Raw genomic sequence first — 22,173 nt, 5'->3', positions numbered from 1 at the left:
GCCATCTTGTCCTTTTTGCCTCGCACCTTCTTCTGCTGCAAAGTTAATTTTCTGGTCGCTCCACTTCTAGTCCAGCCCATCCACCGGCCGGCATGCACAAAGGCTGCATTCCCACCCGGGGAAAAATCAAATCAGCGCCGTTGCGGGCCCTTAAAAGAGCCCTTGGTGAGATCTTTTCCCAGTTGTTCTCTCTGCTGCTAGAATTCAGCTTTCATAAAGGCCCTCAGGTCAGCTTGAAGCCTTTAAACTCGCCCTTCCCCCGCCTGCATGCTGGAAAAGGCTTTTGTCCCACTGCTGCAGCTGCAGCCAAATCCTTCACTGTTTCCGTGGGTCTGGAAACCAAGAAACATACCATTCCTGGGGGAAAGTACTTCTCCAACATTCACCTATGCTTTTTCATAAAAGTTCCACCCCATATTGCTTAAAAAAGAGCTCTTTTCTGTAACCTTAGGCAGGAGCTGCCGTGTGTGTGACCACTCACTCCATGGTGCACACCGGAAGTCACAAGAAAAATTATTGAGGGGAAACAGCAAAGTCAGGTTTTACGTCCGAGAACAGGGTTAAAAGCTGCATTTTTCAGAAAGGTCAGGAAGCTTTGGCAATGAACGATACCACCAGTGAGAAGTGGCTACTTGTCAATATCTTGGCACAGACCCCTACACCGTTCAAACTAGGGACGATGTAGTGTGGAGGAGTCAAACTGATCAACTTTTAGCAACTAGAAATAGTTTGAAAGAGACAGAGTCAACCGAGAGTCTTCCACAAACTGTGCCAAGTGAAGATCTCAACATTCCTGAGAACCTGACAATACCAGAAACAACTGTGGAAGACAGAACCCCAGTTGAGGACACTTCAACATCGAGTCAGCCACCGAACACTTTGTTAACTCCAGTTGAGACAACTATGGATGACACCTGAACTAAGCTAAAAACACCAGATGTTGCAGTCAGCACAAAAAAGCAGACATCAGACGCTCGCTGACAATCACACAGAAACCAACGTCCTCCGTAACGTATTGACTGTTGTGTTTTTTAATTGTTCATACTGTAAATTTTGTTTGTTAATGTTATATTGTGTTTCATTGCAGGAACCTCTAATCTAAAGGGGGAGGAAAAGTGTTGTGCATTCACATTTGTTCCGAGTTGGAACAAGGTCATTTTAAGAGTCTGATCACGTGATGTACGGTGATGTCATCGGCTGTTTGCGGAGGCAATCAGGCCAGCCTATCCTCACAGCCTGTCCAGCGAATACCTTTCCTTTGTGGTATCCTTTAAAAATACCACAGAGACCATTAACAAACTTGTCATCCTATTTGACCTTAAGATGAGCTATCTACCACATAGCCGTTCAATTGACAAAACCACTTATTTCCATCTCCATAAATTGCCTGTCTCTGCCACTGCCTCAACATATTTGCTGCTGAAACCCTCAATTTTAACACACTTGTGTTCAGCCTTCCATCTTCCACCCATCATAAACCTGAATTCACCCAAAACTCTATCGTCATTCACACCAAACCCCGTTCACCCATGGGCTCGCTGGCTTATATTGACTCAGAAACACCCATCAGATCCTCCCACCAGAGACCCCACAAGAGACTCCCCCCCATCAAAGACCCTGACTGCTGGGCACCGATCCCATTTTTTGCACTATATGAGATTCTCCGCTGTATCAGGAACTCTGCCACTGGTGGCGGGTAATGCAGAATCCCAGTCCTTATGTTTATTTTCTAATTCTTCCACTTGTTCACCCTTAAATAATAATAATCTTTATTAGTGTCACAACACTGCAATTAAGTTACTGTGAAAAGTCCCTAGTCGCCACATTACTGTGGCTGTTCGGGTACACTGAAGGAGAATTCAGAATGTCCAATTCACCAAACAAGCACGTTTTTCGGGACCAATGGGAGGAAACTGGAGCACCCGGAGGAAACCCACGCAGACACGGGGAGAACGTGCAGACTCTGCACAGACAGTGACCCAAGCAGGAACCGAACCTGAAGCTGTGAAGCAACGGTGCTAACCACTGTGCTACCATGTCATCCCAATATCTCCCTAATCTCCTCCAGCCCTGCGCTCTACACAATGTTGGCATTCCGTCAATTCTGGCCTCTTGTGCATCCCCAACTTTAATCTCTCCTTCAGCTGCCTGTGTCCTAACCTCTGAAACGTCCCCCTAAGTTAGGGGTGGGCAAACTTTTCCGTGCAAGGGCCACATTCAGAAATTCACAATTTTAAAGGGCCGCATAGTATATTAAGTAAAATAATTACTTCACCCGGTTATGATTCTGGGCGCCTCATGTAGAACATAGAACATAGAACAGTACAGCACAGAACGGGCCCTTCGGCCCTCGATGTTGTGCCGAGCAATGATCACCCTACTCAAGTCAACGTTTCCACCCTATACCAGTAAGTAACCCAACAGCACCCCCCCCCCCCCCCCCCCCCCCATTAACCTTAAAAAGAAAATTTTTTAAAAATTTTTTTTAAAAAATGACTTGGTGGGCCGCATAAAGACCTTTGGCGGGCCGTAGTTTGCCCACTCCTGCCCTAAGTCTTTCAGCTTCTCTATCTGTCTCTCTCCATTAAGGAATTTGTTAAAACCTACCTATCTAAATATCTGATTATGTGCCTAGGTGTCAAATCTTGTTTGGTGAAGGGACCTTTTACTGCATCAATGTGCCAAGGAAATACAAATTGTTGTTCTGAAAACTATCCTTGTGTGATACACTGCAGTCTCTTTGATACTTTAATTGCAATAGCACCGCCATGAGTTTAGAGATGAATATTCATGTGTGAATGTGCTCACTTGAGGGGAAAAATGGAACAATTCTCTACTTTGCGCCCAACCACAGTTCAGATCAGTAGCACTGCAATTCAGAATTACCCACTTAATGTACTTCAATAAACTTCCTTCCTTCCTTGGTTCTCTCTCATGCTTGGTGACACATAAGTCTGATGAAGCACGTGTTTCCATGGCAGGTCGCGAGACCTTCAGCAGAGGCTATATGCATGAGGAGGGCCGGTCTTCATAAGGCATGGCTGACCTGGAGATCTCCCTGCTCTTACCACTTGCCATAGGCTTATTGGAATGATTTACAGGTTGATAAGCGAGATGTTAGGCCATGTTATGCATGCACCTTCTGTGGTCATCAGGTCCTGGAGTAGGACTCAAACCTGGAGCTTCAGGCTCAGAGGCAGGGGTGCTACCCACTGCACCACAAGACCTCCACCCAGATAAACTACATTAAACCAATTATCAGGGAGCAGTACCATCCAGCACAGCCCAAGTGTACCACTGTCCTAACTAACTTATGCTCACCCCACATTCACTTAATTCAAGGTTAGTGGTACCTTTGATAACCCTTATGAAACAGTGTCAGTTTGTGCTTCCTATTGTTAAAATTTTATACCCAGGACTATAATGTTGAATACTACAGATATTGAGCTATTGATTTACATGCAGTATTTAATCTCAGAGCACTCGCTTGGTGAATGCATTGCTCAGCGACCAGAACGGTCACAGATTCAATTTCTGGTCTGTGCTGAGTTAGCCGATCTCAGCCATGTGGGCAAGTGGGCCTCACAATTGTCCTCAGCAATCTTTGTCTAAGCTTGACAGAAAAAGGTGCCAAAGTTGCAGCGGCCGAGTGACCAGATATGACGAATGATGGGCTGACAAGAACTTTGACTTTGTGTGACAGTAGATTGAAGTCAATGGAGATAAAAATGAGCAGGGAAGTAAAACGGACTGCCGACTTGCTATCACCTGTTCTACACTGTCGCACAAAGTCAAGGTCTAGGCCTGTGTATGTGAACACTGGGCGAGGACATGACCAGGGTCTTCCACCCTATCACAGTTAAATAAATCGACTGATGCTCACTGTCTTGAATGAGGTTCTGGAGGGCAGCTGACACTTATGAAGCTGTAACGTTGTATGGGGAGTGTATGCCTTCAAAAGTAAAAAAAAAATGGATGCAGAGAAAAAGAAATCTCTTTCAGAACGAACAGACCGACACCATAATGAATCACAATCTGACTGAACTGGATTGAAAGTGCTGTTTCCACGGTTGAGATGGCATTGACTCCAGGGGTAAACAAATTGGCAATTCTGAGAAATAAAAACATTTTTGAGGGTTTTTCTTTTTGCAGTGACAAACAAGTGTTGTATTCAGTGGTGAATCAGATTCCCAGGCTGATTCAAATCTCTGAGGGCTTTCAGCAACGGCTGAGGCAATTCTGCAAAAACTATTTTTTACATTACTCACTTCTTGAGTTCAACTGTCAAATCATCAAGAGAAAATTTTTAAACTTGCTGAAATGAATGTCAGAGTTGTGAATGCAGATAAGGGACTGGCGAGTGGAGTAATGAACAACTGCAGTCGGCCAAAACAACAGCCACTTTTCTTTGTCGTGCTCCGCACTTCGAAGGGTCACATTAAGGAAAGAAAAACAGAAGAAGGAAAATGGGAATAACTGTGATGACTATAGAATCAGACAGCTTGCAGGCCACAATAATAATAATCTTTATTAGTGTCACAGGTAGACTTACATTAACACTGCAATGAAGTTACCGTGGAAATCCCCTAGTCGCAACACTACGGCGACTGTTCGGGTACACTGTTCCATGCGGGGATCAACCGCATGGTACTGAGGTTAGATGCCCAGGACCAGGTGATCCAGAAGGTGGAGGAGGCGGTGGGCGAGCATGATGAGCAGCTTGCAGCGATGGCGGCGGAGATGGGGCTGGATGAGAGATCATCAGAAGAGGCTGCAGGACAAAGTAGAGGATCTAGAGAAGAGATTGCGCATGCAGAATTTAAGGATCATCGGCCTGCTGGAGGGCAACGAGGGAGTGGATGCCAGTGCATATATGGCACATATGTTTGAGGAGTTGCGGGACGAAGAAGCGTTTGCTCAGCCCTTGGAAGTGGACAGGGCGCATATGGCCGTAGAGAAACGAGCCACCAAGGGGGATGGTGGTGCGAATGCACCGGTTCCTAGATAAGGAACGGATTCTGAGGTGGGTCAGGCAGCCGAGGTGCTGCACATGGGAAGGTAGCGAGCTGTGTATCTACCAGAACCTGGGTGCGAAGCTGGCCAAAAGAAGGGTGAGCTTCCCGACCGGCTGATCACATGAAACGTGAGAGAGCTGAATGGGCCGGTCAAGAGGGCCTGCGTGTTCGCGCATCGGAAGAGTTTAAAGGCGGACTTGGCATTGCTACAGAGACACACCTGAGGGTAGTGGATCAGACTAGGCTGAGGAAGGGGTGGGTTGGGCAGATATTCCATTCGGAACTAGACTCTCAAACAAGGGGGATAGCAATTCTGATAAATAAGCGGGTGTCATTTGAAGTGGGAAGCATAGTGGCAGACTCGGGGAGTAGGTACTTTATACTGATGGGATGCTAGAGGGGATGCCGGTGGTATTAGTGAACATTTATGCACTGAACTGGGACGATGTGGAGTTCATGAGGTGGGTACTGGGGAAGAATCCTGATCTGGACTCGCATCGGCTGATTATGGGGGTGTACTACAATACTGTTTTGGATCCAAGGCTGGATAGGTTGAGCTCAAGGACAGGAGGGTGTCAGCAGCTGTGAAGGAGTTAAAGGGGTTTATGGAACAGATGGGAGTGGTGGATCCGTGGAGGTATGGGCGGCCGAGATCGAAGGAGTTTCCTTTTTTTCCCATGTACACAAAGTGTACTCCCGGATCAATTTTTTTGTTTTAGACAGGGCTTTGCTGGCAGGTGTGGTGGACGCCAAGTACTCGGCGATTGTAGTCGGACCATGCCCCACAGTGGGTGGATTTACGGGTGAGTAAGGAGGGGGGCCAGCGCCTGCACTGGAGATTACATATGGGACTGTTAGCGGAGGAGCAGGTGTGTGTGCAGGTGAGGGAGGCTCTCCGGAACTATGTGGAAATAAATTACACAGGGGAGGTTTCGGCAACAATGGTATGGGAGGCATTGAAGGCAGTCGTTGGGGGGAGTTTATTCCGATATGGGTGCATAGGGGGAAGGTGGATCGGGCAGAGATGGACAGGCTGGTGAGGGGGATTCTTCAGGTAGACAGGAGGTACTCGGAGGTCCCGGAGGCGGGGCTGTTGAAGGAGTGGCAGAAGTTGCAGATGGAGTTTGGTCTGTTATCTACAGGGAAGGCGGTGGGGCAGTTGAGAAAAGCGAGAGGGGCAGTGTATGAATATGGGGTGGAGGCCAGCAGGATGTTAGCACACCAGCTTAGGAAACGGAAGGCGGGCGGGGAGATAGGTAGAGTGAAGGATAGAGGGGGGAACATGATCTTGGACCCAGCAGGGGTGAACGGAGTGTTCAGGGAATTCTATAGTAGGCTGTACAATTCGGAACCCCCAGCTGGGGTGGAGGGGATGAGGCGGTTTTTGGAAGTACTCGAGTTTCCGAGAGTGGAGGAAGAGTTGGTGGAGGGCCTAGGGCCCCGATTGGGCTGTTTGAAGTAGTGGAAGGATTGGACGTTATGCAGTCGGGCAAGGCCCTGGGGCCGGACGGGTACCCAATGGAAATTTACAAGAAGTTTTCCGGGGTGCTGGGGCCATTGCTGGTGAGGGCGTTCAATGAGGCAAGTGAGCGAGGGATTCTTCCCCCAACTATGTAACAGGCTTTGATTTCCCTGATTCTGAAGCGGGAGAAGGACCCAGAACAATGTGGGTCATACAGACTAATCTCCCTTCTGAACGTGGACGCCAAGTTGCTGGCTAAGATCTTGGCCTCGAGAATAGAGAATGACAGGGGTGATAGGGCAGGACCAGACGGGGTTTGTAAAAAGAAGGCAGTTAAATGCTAATGTCAGAAGGCTCTTAAATGTGATCATGATGCCCTCCGAGGGTATGAAGGTGGAGGTAGTGGTCGCCATGGATGTGGAGTAGGCCTTTGACGAGGCGAAGTGGGAACACCTGTAGGAGGTCCTGGGGCAGTTCGGGTTTGCGCAAGGTTTTGTAGACTGGGTCTGTCTGCTGTACCAGGCACTGGTGGCGAGCGTGCGGACGAGCCGAGTGAGCTCAGAATATGCTAGGCAGCTCCGGGGACGAGTGATGTCCACTATCCCAATTGCTGTTTTCCTTGGCTATAGAGCCACTGGCGATGGCTCTGAGAGCGTCGAAGAACTGGCAGGGGGGTGCGGGAGTGGTGGGGGTGTGGAGCACAGGGTCTCACTACACATGGACGACCTACTCCTGTATATTTCTAACCCGCTGGGGGGGGGGATTGGAGAGATTATGAGGATCCTAGGGGGATTTGGCCGGTTCGCGGGATATAAATTGAATATGGGTACGAGTGAGGTCTTTATGATCCAGGCGAGGGGGCAGGTGAGGAGATTGGGGGGGATGCCGTTCATGGTGGTGGGAGGGAGTTTTCGGTATCTGGGAATCCAGATGGCGAGGGGGTGGGAGCAGCTACACAAATTTAATTTGGCTCGGTTTGTGGAGCAGATGAAGGAGGACTTTCAAAGGTGGAATATGCTCCCGTTGTCACTGGCGGGAAGGATACAGACCGTAAAGATCCCGAGATTTTTGTTCATATTCCAGTGTCTCCCTATTTTCATTCCAAAAGCCTTTTTAAAGAGGGTCAATGCGATGATCTCTGGGTTTATGTGGACGGGCAAAACCCTGCGAGTAAAAAAGGTGCTGCTGGATCGCGGCTGATGGGGAGGGGGTTGGCCCTGCCAAATTTTAGGAACTATTATTGGGCGGCAAATACAGCTCTGATCAGGAAGTATGTAGTGGGGGAGGGGCTGGTGTGGGAGCGGGTGGAGGTGGCATCATGTAAGGGCAAGTGTTTGGGGGCACCTCGGCCGTTCTCGCTGACTCAGTACTCCACAAGCCCGGTGGTGGTGGCAGCTTTGAGGGTGTGGGGACAGTGGCGGAAACACATGGGAGTGGAGGGAGCATCGGTATGGGCTCCAATTTGTGGTAACCACCAGTTTGTGCCGGGGATGCTAGATGGGGAGGTTTTGGAGGGGGCAGCGAACTGGAATTGAGCGGATAGGGGACCTGTTCATTGACAGCAGCTTTCTGTGCTTGGAGGACCTGGAGGAGGAGTTTGAACTGCCAGGTGGGAATCTGCAGGTGAGGACTTTGCACGGAAGCAGGTTTCGACTTTTCCGCTTCTACCACCTCAGGGGATACAGGACAAGGTAGTTTAAAAAGTGGGAGTGGGGGATGGGAACGTCTCAGAATTTTATAAAGAGCTCATGGAGTAGGAGGGAACCCAGATAGGGGAGGTAAAACATAAATGGGAGGATGAGTTGGGCAAGGAACCAGAGGCGGGTCTGTGGGAGGATGCTCTGCGAAGATTCAACACGTCCTCTTCGTGTGCCAGGCTCAGCCTGATACTATTTAAGGTGGTCCACCGGGCACATATGACTGTGGTCCGTATGAGCAGGTTTTTTGAAGGGGTGGAGGATAGATGTGGGCGGTGTGCGGGAGGGCCCGCAAATCATGTCCACATGTTTTGGGCATGTCCGAAACTTAGGGGATTCTGGCAAGGATTTGCCGATGTCATGTCCACGGTACTAAAGACAAGGGTCCAGAGGTGCCGATTTTGGAGCGTTAGAAGACCCGGGAGATCCGGGGGCGAGAGAAGCCGACGTTCTGGCCTTTGCCTCCTTCGTAGCCCAGAGATGGATGTTATTGGCATGGAGGGACTTGGAGCCCCCGAAATTGGGGGTACGGGTTAGTGACATGGCCGGGTTTCTCAGGCTTCAGAAGATTAATTTCGCTCTGAGAAGATCGACATACGGGTTCGCCCAGAGGTGGCAGCAGTTTATCGACTTCTTTGGAAAAAATTAAGCTGTCAGCAGATACGGAGGGGGGTTAAGGGAGGGAGAAGGTGGTAGGGGGAGATAGATTAGGCGGGATCAGCGAGTGGAGGAGGGAGGTCTGGGGAACTGTGTGTGTGAGCCATGTTGGCTGGGTATGGTTGTTGGTTGGGGGGGGTAACTATTCACTCTGTTATGTTTGCTTTCGAAATTGTTGTTAAAAAATTTCAAATGCCTGAATAAAATGGGTTTATTTGAAAAAAGAAATACATAGCCCTTTACTGCCACTAAGTGCAGAACAGGGCAAGATAACAGTCAGGCAGAATCTGAATATCACACTGGAATGGTCCTGACTAATTGGAAGGGTCATATTTTAAATCTTATTTCCACAGAAAGGTTATGGCAGTGAATTACACTTAAGGGTTGTGTCTTTAACTTAAAGTGGATTCACACGGGGTCAATATTCTGTCATTGGTCATATGCTACAGCTGACAGGATAAACTAGAGTTTTATATGCTGAACGGCCAGGCATTGAAGATGAGTTCTGCAAAAACCAGAGACAAGTTGCGGGGGGGGATTAAATTAGACAGTATAGCACCCTTGGTCAGGAGCTATGTGACCCCTTAAGTCGCTAAACTAGCATCAGGAAGCAAGTACACACTTCCATCCTGCCATCTTGGGTAAGGAACTACAGGAGGTGTCCTATTACCCACTGCTCAAGTTGGCATTAGCCCATTTGCATAAACAAAAATGAACCCACCAGAATTTAGATTGTGACAGGCAATTTATTATCGTGTTTCATACTTCCGAGAAACATTCACACAGATTATAATTAGTAAGAAGGCTCTTGAGGTCAGGATGGGGTATCTGAAACAAATGTGGAACGTGGACAGTGTTGTGGACAGGCTAATTGGCGAGGAAGTTAAAGCCCCCAACCTATTTGCTTAAAAGTAATAAAAGGGGGAAAAAAAACTTCATCATGATCAATCAACTGATGAGAAAAAATCTGTTAAGATCCAGGGGCATCACTTTTAAGAAGAATGTTGTCCTTGGTTTAAATAGCTGCAAACGAGATTGTGCAAGTGAAATATTTTCTGGTTCACAGGAAGTGAACGAGGTCAATTGTTTAACGTGAGATTTTGTCATAGTCATTATTCCTTATGCACTAAACAAACCAGAAGAATGCTTTGTCTCTGACCTTGTCTCACTGAAGCATTTACAGTTTGTCTCCTGAAAAGTTTTAGTATCACATGTGAAGGAGCAGGGATCTATTTTAATGTAATAATAACCTTTATTAGTGTCACAAGTAGGTTTACATTAACGCTGCAATGAAGTAACTGTGAAAATCCCCTGGTCGTCACACTCCAGCGCATATTCGGGTACACTGAGGGAGAATTCAGAATGTCCAATTTATCGAACAAGCACGTCTTTCGGGACATGTGGGAGGAAACCGGAGCACCCGGAGGAAACCCACACAGGCATGGGGAGTACGTGCCGACTCCACACAGACAGTAACTCAATCCGGCAATCGAACCCAGGTCCCTGGTGCTGTGAAGCAACAGTGCTAACCACTGTGCGTGTCGCTCACTGGCCACAGGACGTACAAAAGGCAGTAGCTGGTTATAATTAGATAACCACTCTGTATGTGCTGGCTTTCTGACCATAACCTCTATTGGATGGCTGAAACGCACAACTGTTCATGTGGGAGGCTGTTTTAACGTGCACGTCAGGGTTCTGTAACATACATAAGATCCTGATCAAGAGTTTAGGGTAGGGCTGGGTACATAGCATGCACACTCTGTCCAATTTTAGCTGGAGACTCAGCTGAATAAGAAACCAAAGGTGTACCTTGTTAATTTTTTTGTGAGATCAAACCAACCCAGGTCTCATCAGCATGCGAGGCATTGGGAATTTAGACCCACGCTTGACTCAATGCAGTTGGTCATCTGTCTGTCTGAAATTGTCTGTCCGAAATGCAGTTAGGGCTTGATGATGTCTGAGGCCCTCATCTACTGAGACAGTCCATGCTTACGTACAAAAGACCTGGACAACATTCACAGGTTTGGGCTGCTAAGTGGCAAGTGACATTCATGCCACACAAGTGCCAGGCAATGACCATCTCTAACAAGAGAGATTCTAACCATTTCCCCTTCGCAGTTAATGGCATCACTATCACTGAATCCCTCACCATCAACATTCTGCATATTCTTACTGATTAAAAACTGAACTCGACCAGCCGGTAAATACTGGGGTAACAAGAGCAGGCCCAAGGCTGAGGATCCTGCAGTAAGTCACCTCCTCACTCCCCAAAGCCTTTCCACCATCTACAAGGCACAAGTCAGGAGTGTGATGGAATATTCTCCACTTGCCTGGATGAGTGTACCTCAAAATACGCTCAAGACGCTCAACGCCATCCAGTGCAAAGCAGCCCATTTAGTTGACACCCTATCCATAAGCATTCACACCCTCCATCCTCGACGTACAGCTGTGTATACCATCTACAAGATGCACTACAACAGTTCATCAAGGCTCCATCAACATCGTCTTCCAGACAGTCACCACTACCACCTAGAAATACAAGGGCAACAGACACATGGGAACACCATGACCTGCAAGTTCCCCATCAAGCCACACAGCATCCTGCCTTGGAAATGTTTTGCCGTTCCTTCACTGTCACTGGGTAAAAACCCTGAAGTTCCATCACTAACAGTGCTGAGGGTTTACCTACACCACCAGGACTGCAGTGATTCAACTATCACCTTCTTAAGGTGAACAAAAATGCTGATCGTGTCGGCACCTCTAATATCCCAGAAATGAAAACAAAATGCGCTCAAATACTCCTCTGGCTCTAGCTGGGTTTTCTTGCCACCTACTCAGAAGAACAGGTTAAAATTGAAGAGGCAGGATGTCGGGGGCTAAATCAATTTTAACTGCGCATCTTCTGAGCAGGTAGGGTAAAATTGCTCATTGTACTTTTAGTGACCAGAGATGAGTCCGAGCCGAGTGGATAACGAGAAACTAGTTTTATTACAAAGCAATAATATGTATTACTCTTCAGATCCCAGCCGGGTCCGAGCTGTCGGTTCCAAACCTGCCCGCCTTTTCTATCACAGGTTATAATTAGCATGTCCATGAGCTTCCCACCCCTCAGTGGGGAAGCTTGTACTCAACAAGGCTCATGGGCAAACTAATTGTTTCTGCCCCGTAGGTCCCATGCGGGTTATAATAGTACTTCTGACCACCCAGCTGTCAATCAACGGACCTGATAGTCTCAGGATTCACCACCTCAGAAACCTGTTTAAAAGATGTCTGTTAACATTCTTTGATGTGAAGATTAACTCAGACAAAAGAAAGCATAATGTTGATAAATACTTCACAAGAGGTTCAAAGAAATGGGGGTTGGTCTCCTTAAATTATCTCCAGCCAGATAAACTGACAATCTGCTGCAATCAACAGACTACAAACTATATAGATAGCTATCAGGAAGTGCATCTGGTAAGATTAACACTTTGCAATTGAAAAGCGTGAAGAGATCAGCTAGAATTACTGCTCAAATGGATGGCTGAGTTGTCTGTGAAACCTAGTATTCACATAGTGCAATCTGCAGCCACATTTACAGAATGTGAATTGCACCTCAACCGAGAGAGATTAAGGCAACAGATTCACAAAGCCAAACCAACTACACACATCCAATAGATGGATCTTAAAATTAACAAAACTATTTAGAAATTCGAATTGTGACAGTGCGCACAACTATAAAAGCCACATTTTCCTCAGTTACCTTGTCATCTTTTTAACCTTAATGGTCTCCTTCTTTTTGGCTTTGCAACAATAAAAACAATGCAAAAATGGCTTTGTCTGCAAGTTCAGTACTTTAAAAAAAATCATTTATGGGATGTGGCCAGCATTTATTGTCCATCCCTCATAGCCCTTGAAAAGGTCATGGTGAGCTGCCCTCTTGAACTGCAGCAGTCCCTGGCACCTATGTACACCCACAGGGGTTTTGGGAAGGCAGTACCAGGATTTTGAACCAGTTTCTTAAAGAAGCCAGTTCTTCAGATAAGTCAATAAAATGTAAAAGGAGAAAAGACACCTTTGACAGCTCAGTTGGTAAATGGCGTGTTAAATGGCATATTACTGAACCTGCAGAGGTACTGCGTAACCCGGCTAATTAAAATGGGCATTATCGTTGTCCTCATTATCTTCAATAGAGGCAGCACAAAAAGCAGGGCTCCCATCATTGATGGTTGTCCAGTGACCTCTGCTGCAAAAGGATGTTGCTGCAGATATCCCATAAGGAAGAGATAGACTTGTGCTGCAATGCACCTAGTCAAGTTGCCAGACAACACAAAGCATCACATAGGATTACAAAAGTACAAAAACAAAAGTCTTGTTTCACAATCACTGGACATCTCAAAATGTTTTACACCTAATGAAGTTTTAAAAAATTATGCGTCACCTTTGTAATGCACAAAGGAGGACAGCAGGGGTGAAAGGAATAGTGAGCAGCAGTACAGTGATTTAAAAATAATCCGATCCAATGTAGTAAGAATTTTGTCTATCATCTTTGTTAGTAATATTTGGGCTTTTAATTACTCCAGTGCTGCTGCCTTGCTAGGGCTCGACAAGGCAGTGGTTAGCCCTGCTGCCTCACAACACCAAGGGCCCAGGTTCAATTCCGGTCTTGGTTGACTGTCTGTGTGGAGTTTGCAGATTCTCCCCGTGTCTGTGTGGGTTTCCTCCCACAGTCTAAAGATGTGTAGGTTAGGTGGGTTGGCCATGCTAAATGTCCCTTAGTGCCCAAAGATGTGAAGGTTAGGTGGGGCTATGGGGATAGGGTATGGTAGTAGTCCTAGGTAGTGTGCTCTTTCGGATGGTAGGTTCAGACTAGATGGGCCTTCGAATGGCTTCCTTCTGCACTGTAGGGATTCTATGATTTCTATGTATTTCATAAATCACTTGCAGCCAGACAGGTTTTTTGTTATTTATTCATTCACAGGATGTGGGCATCGCTGGCAAAGCTAGCATGTGTTGCCCATACCTAATTGCCTCTGAACGAAGTGGTTTGTTAGGTCATTTCAGGGCACAGTCAAAAGTCAACCACATATTCAAATGCCAGGCCCAATATCACAGTAGCCTTGTTGGCTTATCATTTCTATCTGTTATGTTCAGCTCTGTCTGAAAAATATTGGACGGGATTCTCTCAGCCCGGGGCCGGGCCGGACAATCTCCGCGACCGGCGCGAATCACGCCACACTGCCCCGACGCCGGCAATGGCGGCATTGGCGCCAGCATGGTTGGCGAGGCGCCGGTCGGAGGCCGAGCAGCCGTCGTGAAAACACTGAGTCCTGCCGGCGCCGTTCACATCTGCTCTCAGCCAGCTGGACCTCAGTATGGAAGGATCGGGGAGGGGGGGGGGGGCAGCCTGTGTGGGGCGGGAGGGGGGTCCGACCCGGGGGGGGGCTCCGATGTGGCGGGCCAGCCTCTGGCTGGGGGTCTCCTTTCCTACGCGCCGGCCCCTGTAGCCCTGCGCCATGTTGCGTCAGGGCTCGCACATTGGAGGAAGCCACTGTGCATGTGCGCGTTGGCGCCGGGGCTACTGCGCATGCACCGATCGTGCGGTGCCCTGTTCGCGCCAGGATCAGCAGCTAGAGTGGCGTGAACCCCTCCAGTGCCGTGCTGGCCCACTGTAGGGCCAGAATTAGTCAGCGGGTCAGCCCGTTCATGCCGTTGTAAAACGCGATGGTGTTTACGACGACGTGGACACTCTGCCGTGGATTAGAGAATCCTACCCATAATGTTGGGTGCCCAACCTTTAGAGTATATGCTGCAGTTCCCAGCAGTAGTTAAAGAGGTGTGGCACCAATGAGAGAGCGGCTATGTTAGCAAAGTGGCATGTGGTCATACAAAAAACATACATTTTAAGTACCTAAGATACATCAAACCTTAACACAGTCCTGGACTAGGGTATGAAATGGCATTTTTTTTTTAAATAGTAAAATATTGGGTTATTTGTCTGTTAACTTTGCAGTGACGTGCTGACGAATGCAGCACAGGACTTTGAAAGAAATTCCAGAATATTTGGGTTTTGAATTACTCTGTTGCTGCTGCCTTGCTAGGGCACCACATGGTACACGCCTGAACATTGTCAGCCCTCCTGTAATATTAATGAGGCAGCGGAGTTGCTGAAGGAACCAAGGATAATGGCCTTTGAAGCTCCTCGAGGGCAGGAGTGCCACTGGCCATGAATGTAAAAGGCTGGTTGGTGGCAATATCAAGCACCTCGGGGCCTTGGTATATGTGGTCCATCATTATAGCTGGAATAATAAAGTGGAAGCTGAATCCGTACACCTTATAAACTTTCAAGCAGCAATTCCTGAAATGCCCTGCCAGAGATGCAAAACTTTATCAATAAATCAACCATTTCCTTCCTGCTATCCTGCTCAATAATGGACAGGCCTATTTACTTGCACAGTTTTTTGTGCAAATTGATCAAGGACATGGGATTAAAGCTACCACCTACCAAGTTTAGTGGGGGCGTAATCAGAAACTTTAAAAAAAAATGGATATCCAAAGTTTCCTTTTGTGGGTGAAAGCTTGATGCCCGTTCATTTTCTGCAGATATTTCCGTGTTTTGATACAAGGCCGCTTGCCTTATAAAGTGCTGTTGCAAAAGTTGCCAGCGGTTAGTGCAAATGCCTGAACTCAAAAGCCGTGAACCCACCCTGTGAATCTCGCCCCTTATTTGGTTTGACACTTGGTTGAAAGGTGATATAACCCAAATGCCACGGACTGGCGAGAAGCTGCCTGCTAGCTTGACAGCTCGATGGACGATTGCCGCCTTTCAGCCCCCCCCCCCCCCCCCTACTACTTTCCCCTACCTGCCAATTCACCGCCGGCAGTGGTAGCGGCAGGAGTTGGAGGGCTGCTGTCGATGCAGTCGACCGTGCAGCACCATTCCCGTTCATCCTCCTCCTCCTCTTCCTGTAAACTGTACAGCGGGTCGGCGGCAGCCTCACACTCATTCAACTCCATCAGGAGCGGAGAGCCGGAGACATGGCAAAAGATCCGCCACCAATCAACTAGCAAAACCGCACCGGGTGGACAACCAAAAAAATATATAATATGCTCCCCCCCCAAAAAACCCATGGGGGTTTGTATCATTTAGACCGCCGCATACTGCCCACCAGCTGTAACGGTGGCCGACTCACAGGGCAGACCTTTGGGGGGGGGGGGGAGCACGACTTCAGCAAACCCGCTGAGGTGGGGGGAATTCGATCCACCGTCGGGATTGGGATTTAAAGGGCGCCTCGATAAAATAAATAAAGCAATAAAACCCCATCTCCCGATGCACAAAATTGCACCTGCAATTGCCCCCCCCCCCAATCCCCCATCCATCCATCCATATATCCATATATCCCACCACCACAGGATAAAAAAGTGTTTTCATTTTAAATTGTGATTTGAGTTCCTTTCACACCAGCAGTAAGTATTCCACACCGGGACTGCAGGTCACATCAAACACGCCTCTGGGTGACAACCAGTGAATGTTGCCCTCCACCCCAGCCCAGGGTGACTAAATTAGAAAGTGCCAACTAATGAAAAGACGGCCACTCCTCTTTAAAGTTTGATTATTGGTCTCCTTGATTCAAGAGGCTGGGCTGTTTCCTGGAAATAATCCAGTTCTCGGAACAGGCGCGCGATATATAAAAAAAAATAAACCTGTGGTAAAGTGCAGCAGCAAACTAACCGCGGCAGAAGAATTGTTTCCACAACAGCAATTGTTTCCTGTCGTGTGTTCGCAACTCAAAACTTTTAATTCGTCACACAGGCTGGCGTGGGGATGGCACTGTCATTCCCATCCCTCCCCAGGCCCTTTGGCAGTGCACCAGAGGAATTTATAGACCCATCAGATCTCTTGTCAATGGGGCGGTTGATTGAAGTCAGGCCAAGCAGAAAATGCGGCAGCCATTCATTCAGTGGATCAGGCGGCGCCTGTACAGTGAGCAACAGCCCCGTCAAAAGTTCCCACTGTTGGTTGCTATTCGGAGAAGTGTGTGTTTGGATGGTTTCGGGGTTTTTTTTCAGTAAGATACATAGTCTTGCGTTTGTTCTTTTAAGAAATAACAGGGTCAATTTATTATTAAAACACTTTCATTAATTGACGTGCTTTAATCACATTTGGATTTCATTTAATTTCTTTACCTGGTCTGCTCGCTGCTGTAAATGACTTTTCAGCGAAACTGCTGAAGGTGCCAGATGAGGTATACTGTCCCTAAGAAAGCGTCTCATTTCTATTTTGGAATAGTTGCGGCCTCCAGTTGACACTTTTCTACTTGACCTGGTCCAGTTTAAGACCGACAGCAGGTCGAGAAGTTGCATGTCTTGCCATTTCATGGCACTGGGTGTTGCCAATCGCTTTCACATTATTTTTCAAGTTCCACCCCCCCCCCCCCCCCCCCCCCAACTTTCTTTATTTTTGGAAAACCCTATGGTGTATGATGGAGTGTGGTTCTACAGGCAGTGCCCACCCTTTGATATTTTGTTCAGGCCTGAGCATGGATGTTGTCGGCTGACAGACTACTTGAAAAAGAGCAAAGATGACACAGCCGAGATAGATCCTTTCCTCAATTTAATGATATGCACTGTGGGATGTACCTACACCACACAACAGCATTAAAACTGGAGTAGTTCGGGAATATGAATCATAGAATCGTGGAGTTTATAGTGTAGAAGGAGGCCATTTGGCCCATCGAGTCTGCACCGGCCCTTAGAAAAAGCACTCTACTTAAGCCCATGCCTCCACCCTATCCCCATAACCCAACCTAACCTTTTGGACACTAAGGGGCAGTTTAGCATGTGAGAGGAAACAGGAGCACCCAGAGGAAACCCACGCAGGCATGGGGAGAATGTGCAGACATCACAGACACCCAAGCCCGGAATTGAACCCAGGACCCTGGAGCTATGAGGCAGCAGTACTAACCACTGTGCCACCGTGCCATCCTGAAAAGCAAGGTCCTAACAATGATCCTTGGGGAACTCGATTGCAAACCTTCCTCCTGCCTGAAAAACATCCCTTAACCACTACTTTCTGTCACTCAGCTAAATTAACATCCATGTTGCTCCTGTTCATTTTATTCTATGAGCTATATTTTGAATAGTTGCTATTTGCTCACATGTCTTTTGTGTAAAGTTGCCATAATCCCAGATGATCATAGGCTGCCTTCCCCTGTGAGGAAGAGAGCTGACTGGTGGTGATTTAACCTGAGGATCACACGCCTCAGGTGAGTGACAAGGTTGAGAAGGCGAAGCCTTCATGAATAACCTCAGCCGGTACAGGAATTGAACCCGCACTGCTGGCCTTGTTTAGCATCAGAAACCAGCTGTCTAGCTCATTGAGCTAAATTGGCCCCTCACTACCACATTCTCAAGGGCAGTTAGGGATGGGCAACAAATGCAGGCCTTGCCAACAGCACGCACATCCTGTGTAAGTATATGTATATATATATAGAAATAAACAGAAAGCGCAAGCAATACTCATTAAAGAATACCCGCCGAAAATATATTTTCTTTTAACAGATATTGACTGACCGGTTGATGTCTTCAGCAGTTTCTGATTTTAATCTCATGTGTTTAAATATGTTTGTGAAACTTCTCCCTCTTTTTGATCACAATCAACATTCTCAACAGCTTCACAATACTGACAACTTTATAAATTATCATAAAAAGTCACAAAGCTATTATTTACATCGCATCAGAGATAAATTCTATATTTACACAGGAGTTCCATTTTACACCAGGAATGAGAATATAGAGGTTAAGTGTTGTCAATTTGTAGCTATTAAATAGTGAATGTCTCTGTAGTAAAGTCCTCAGTTAAAGGTTTTCCTACTTTTAATATAAAATTTTGGAAGCCACACTGTAAAACTTTGTGCAGTAGGATGTACAACATCAACTGTCTGCATCAAATGTAAACCTTCATGGGCCACCAGCCCTGACACTGTTCCCCACATCAGAGAGAAGGTTGGTCCTTGCCAAGAGTCATTAGATTCTGGGATGTGCTAGATGGTGCCAGAGCTGGATGGATATCACCTGACATATTAGCCACTGATATGTCCTGGTATTATATACACCATCAATGTTGGGAAATAAAACCAGAACATTGAGGGGAAAGATTCCATCAAATCTCACCTTTGTTTGGACAGAACTGACGGTTAGTGTGAACTCATTCCCCACGCACTTCACAATATAACTAAGATAAAAGCAGATTACTGCAGATGCAGGAATCTGAAACAAAACAAAAATGCTGGACAATCCCTGCAGGCCTGACATAGTTAATGCTACCGGGGCAGCACGGTAGCATGGTGGTTAGCATAAATGCTTCACAGCTCCAGGGTCCCAGGTTCGATTCCCGGCTGGGTCACTGTCTGTGTGATAGTCTGCACGTCCTCCCCGTGTGTGTGCGTGGGTTTCCTCCGGGTGCTCCGGTTTCCTCCCACAGTCCAAAGATGTGCGGGTTAGGTAGATTGGCCATGCTAAATTGCCCGTAGTGTCCTTAAAAGTAAGGTTAAGGGGGGGGGGGGGTTGTTGGGTTACGGGTATAGGGTGGATACGTGGGTTTGAGTAGGGTGATCATTGCTCGGCACAACATCGAGGGCCGAAGGGCCTGTTCTGTGCTGTACTGTTCTATGTTCTATGAGTCTGGATGGCTCGTTGTCAAATTGTCTTGATACATTAGCTCTGCTCTCTGTCCACAGATGCTGTCAGACCTGCTTAGATTTTCCAGCATTTTATTTTTGTTTCACAATACAGCTAGTTGGGTGGCATGGTGGCGCAGTGGTTAGCACTGCTGCCTACAATGCTGAGGACCTGGGTTTGATTCTGGCCCTGGGTCACTGTCTGTGTGGAATTTGCATTCTCCCCGTGTCTGCATGGGTTTCACCTCCACAACACAACGATGTGCATGGTAGGTGGATTGGCCATGCTAAACTGCCCCTTAATTGGAAAAAAATAATTGGGAACTCTGAATTAAAAAATATATGTAGCTAGTTTACAGACATTCATTCCATGCCATTCCATCCTGTATATTAGATTTGCTAAATTTTATTGGTGTTACATACTATTCACTTCCTCACAATGGTCTTTAATCAATATACTCCCGAGTGAAATACTTTGTCGAGTGGCATGAGTGAGCCATAGTGGATCTAATTTGTGAAGTGCTGCAGAGTTCAATGGCAGCCAACCTGTGCCTTAGGCACTTTGTTGTCAGCTTAACCACATTCAATCTGAGATCAGGTTGAGCAATGACTACTGTTACATGGCAGTGCCAGAGGTCCCAGCCTCTATTTTATTTCCTAAAAGAGCAGCTGCTCAACTTCTGGTTTCTCATTTCCCTGAGACTTTGGTCATCATGAGTGAATGTTCACAGATCCATGAAGGTAGCAGGACAGGTTGGTAATGTGGTTAGGAAGGCATATGGAATACTTATAGCCGAGGTGTAGAATATAAGAACAGGGAGGTTGTGCTGGAACTGTATAAATCATTAGTTAGGCCACAACTTGTGTACCATGTGTAGTTCTGGTCACCTCATTACAGAAAGGATATAATCGCATTGGAGATGATCCACAGGAGATTTACGAGAATGTTCTCATGACTGGAAAATGCAGCTAAGAGAAAAGGTTGGATAGACTGGAGTTGTACTCCTTTGAACAGAGGAGGCTGAGGGGAGGTTTTATTCAGATGTACAACATTGTGAAGGGCCTGGGTAGAGTAGATTGGAAAGATCCACTTACCTTAGCAGAGAGGTCAGTTATTAGGGGGCATAGATTCAAAATGATTGGTAGAAATATTTGAGGGGAGATGAGGAAAACATTTTTCACCCAGAGGTGGGTTGATGGGGTTCTGAAACTCACTGCCTGAAAGGGTAGTAGAGGCAGAAACCTTCAACTCATTTAGGAGGTATCTGGAAATGCATCTCAAGTGCCATAACCTGCAGGGCTATAGACCAAATACTGGAAGTGGGATTAAGCTTGTTTTGTGGCTGGCGCAGACACATTAGGCCAAATATCCTCTTCCTGTGTTGTAAACTTTCTAATAATTCATGATTCATGTAGGGTGGACAATTTTGAGGATCTCTTGGTGGATCAGCTCCTGTGCCTAATTATGCTGCTATCACAAATCCCAATGCATAAATTCACAGGAGTAGGTTCTTACCCATATTTTGGTGTCCATAGATTCAATTTAAGCTTTCTGTGACTGGTAACACAATAATTGTCTCCTGAACACAAATTTCCAAATTACTTGTACAGGTTTTCATTTGAACAGGCTTTCAGTGTTGCTCTAGACTGAGTGTGACTAGAACAACTGAAAGTACCTCCTCCTGTGGAGAGAGGGGCTACACTGGCCGTTGTTTTGCTGGCACTTGGCCTGGAATAAAACAGGTCACTTCGTCCACAATATTTCAGTTCAGGTTGTTTTGCAAAAACAGGACTCTCTCCTTTGATTGCACTGAGGTCAGATGGCAAGTTGATCGAATCTGTAATGCTGCCAGGCTTCCACCTCCTTCTGCAATGTTTCCCAATTTCAATATTGCACAGAATGGCGAGTCAGAGCAATGGGACTGAAGGGTGTGGGGTGTCATTGGTCTTTTTCAAAAAATTGGTGATGGCGATTAGTTGAAATCATGAGTAACCATAATGGCTTAAAATGGCAAGATGTGAAATAAGAAAAAGATTATTAAAAAAAAACGTAACAGGCATTTGTTGCCTTGGTTTGGATTTGATGATCTCCAGACTTGAGCCTGTTGGAACAACATGGCTTGGGGCCAAACGAGAGTCCATCACCAGAATGTGAAGGTTGGTCACAGCCTGATGTCAGGACACAATGTGAAATATGTAGACTGACTCACCCTGGGAACACTGTGGTCGGCCACCATGACTCAGGGCTTATCATTGGTTCCCGCGGAGGATTTGAAGTTTTATTCAAATAAGTTCAGTTGGAACTCTGTGAAAAAGGTTTATCCGATAATTGGTGACTATTGAATACAAAAGATTGTTCGCACACCAGCTGTTTGGGAGACGAACGGCCCGGTGTTATTAGGCACTCTTTGGCGAGGCTGGCGGAGGAGGCGGAAGCGGTTGTCAGGGGCGTTGCCGGGCCCCGGGTGGGCCCCGAGGGGAGGAGCTCTGTGGGGAAGGGGCGGGGCCAGCCAGGAAAGGGGCGGGGCCATCCGGGAAAGGGGCGTGGTTACCCGTCAAATGGGCGTGGTTACCCGGCGAATGGGCGTGGTTACCCGGATAGTGGGCGGGGTTACCCGGATAGTGGGCGGGGTCACGGGCAGGGGGTGGGGCCATCCGGGCAGGGTCAGCCGGCAGAGGGCGGA

The 22,173-nt window shown here is 47.2% G+C and overlaps 1 protein-coding gene across 2 annotated transcripts in view; it reads right to left on the bottom strand.

Moving 5' to 3' along the window:
- The window catches only part of poli (polymerase (DNA directed) iota), a 90,644-nt gene extending 74,657 nt beyond the window's left edge, over nt 1-15,987 (bottom strand). For both annotated transcript variants that reach the window (XM_038790523.1, XM_038790524.1), the window contains exon 1: nt 15,674-15,987. In XM_038790523.1, the coding sequence (XP_038646451.1) occupies nt 15,674-15,956 (283 nt within the window). In that variant the 5' untranslated portion in view covers nt 15,957-15,987. The remainder of the gene's footprint in view (nt 1-15,673) is intronic.
- Nucleotides 15,988-22,173: the final 6,186 nt, after the last annotated feature.

Source organism: Scyliorhinus canicula, chromosome 3 (genome assembly GCF_902713615.1).
Source record: "Scyliorhinus canicula chromosome 3, sScyCan1.1, whole genome shotgun sequence".
Taxonomy (NCBI): domain Eukaryota; kingdom Metazoa; phylum Chordata; class Chondrichthyes; order Carcharhiniformes; family Scyliorhinidae; genus Scyliorhinus; species Scyliorhinus canicula.
Note: the sequence above shows the minus strand (reverse complement) of the source record. Positions and strands in the feature narration are given on the sequence as shown.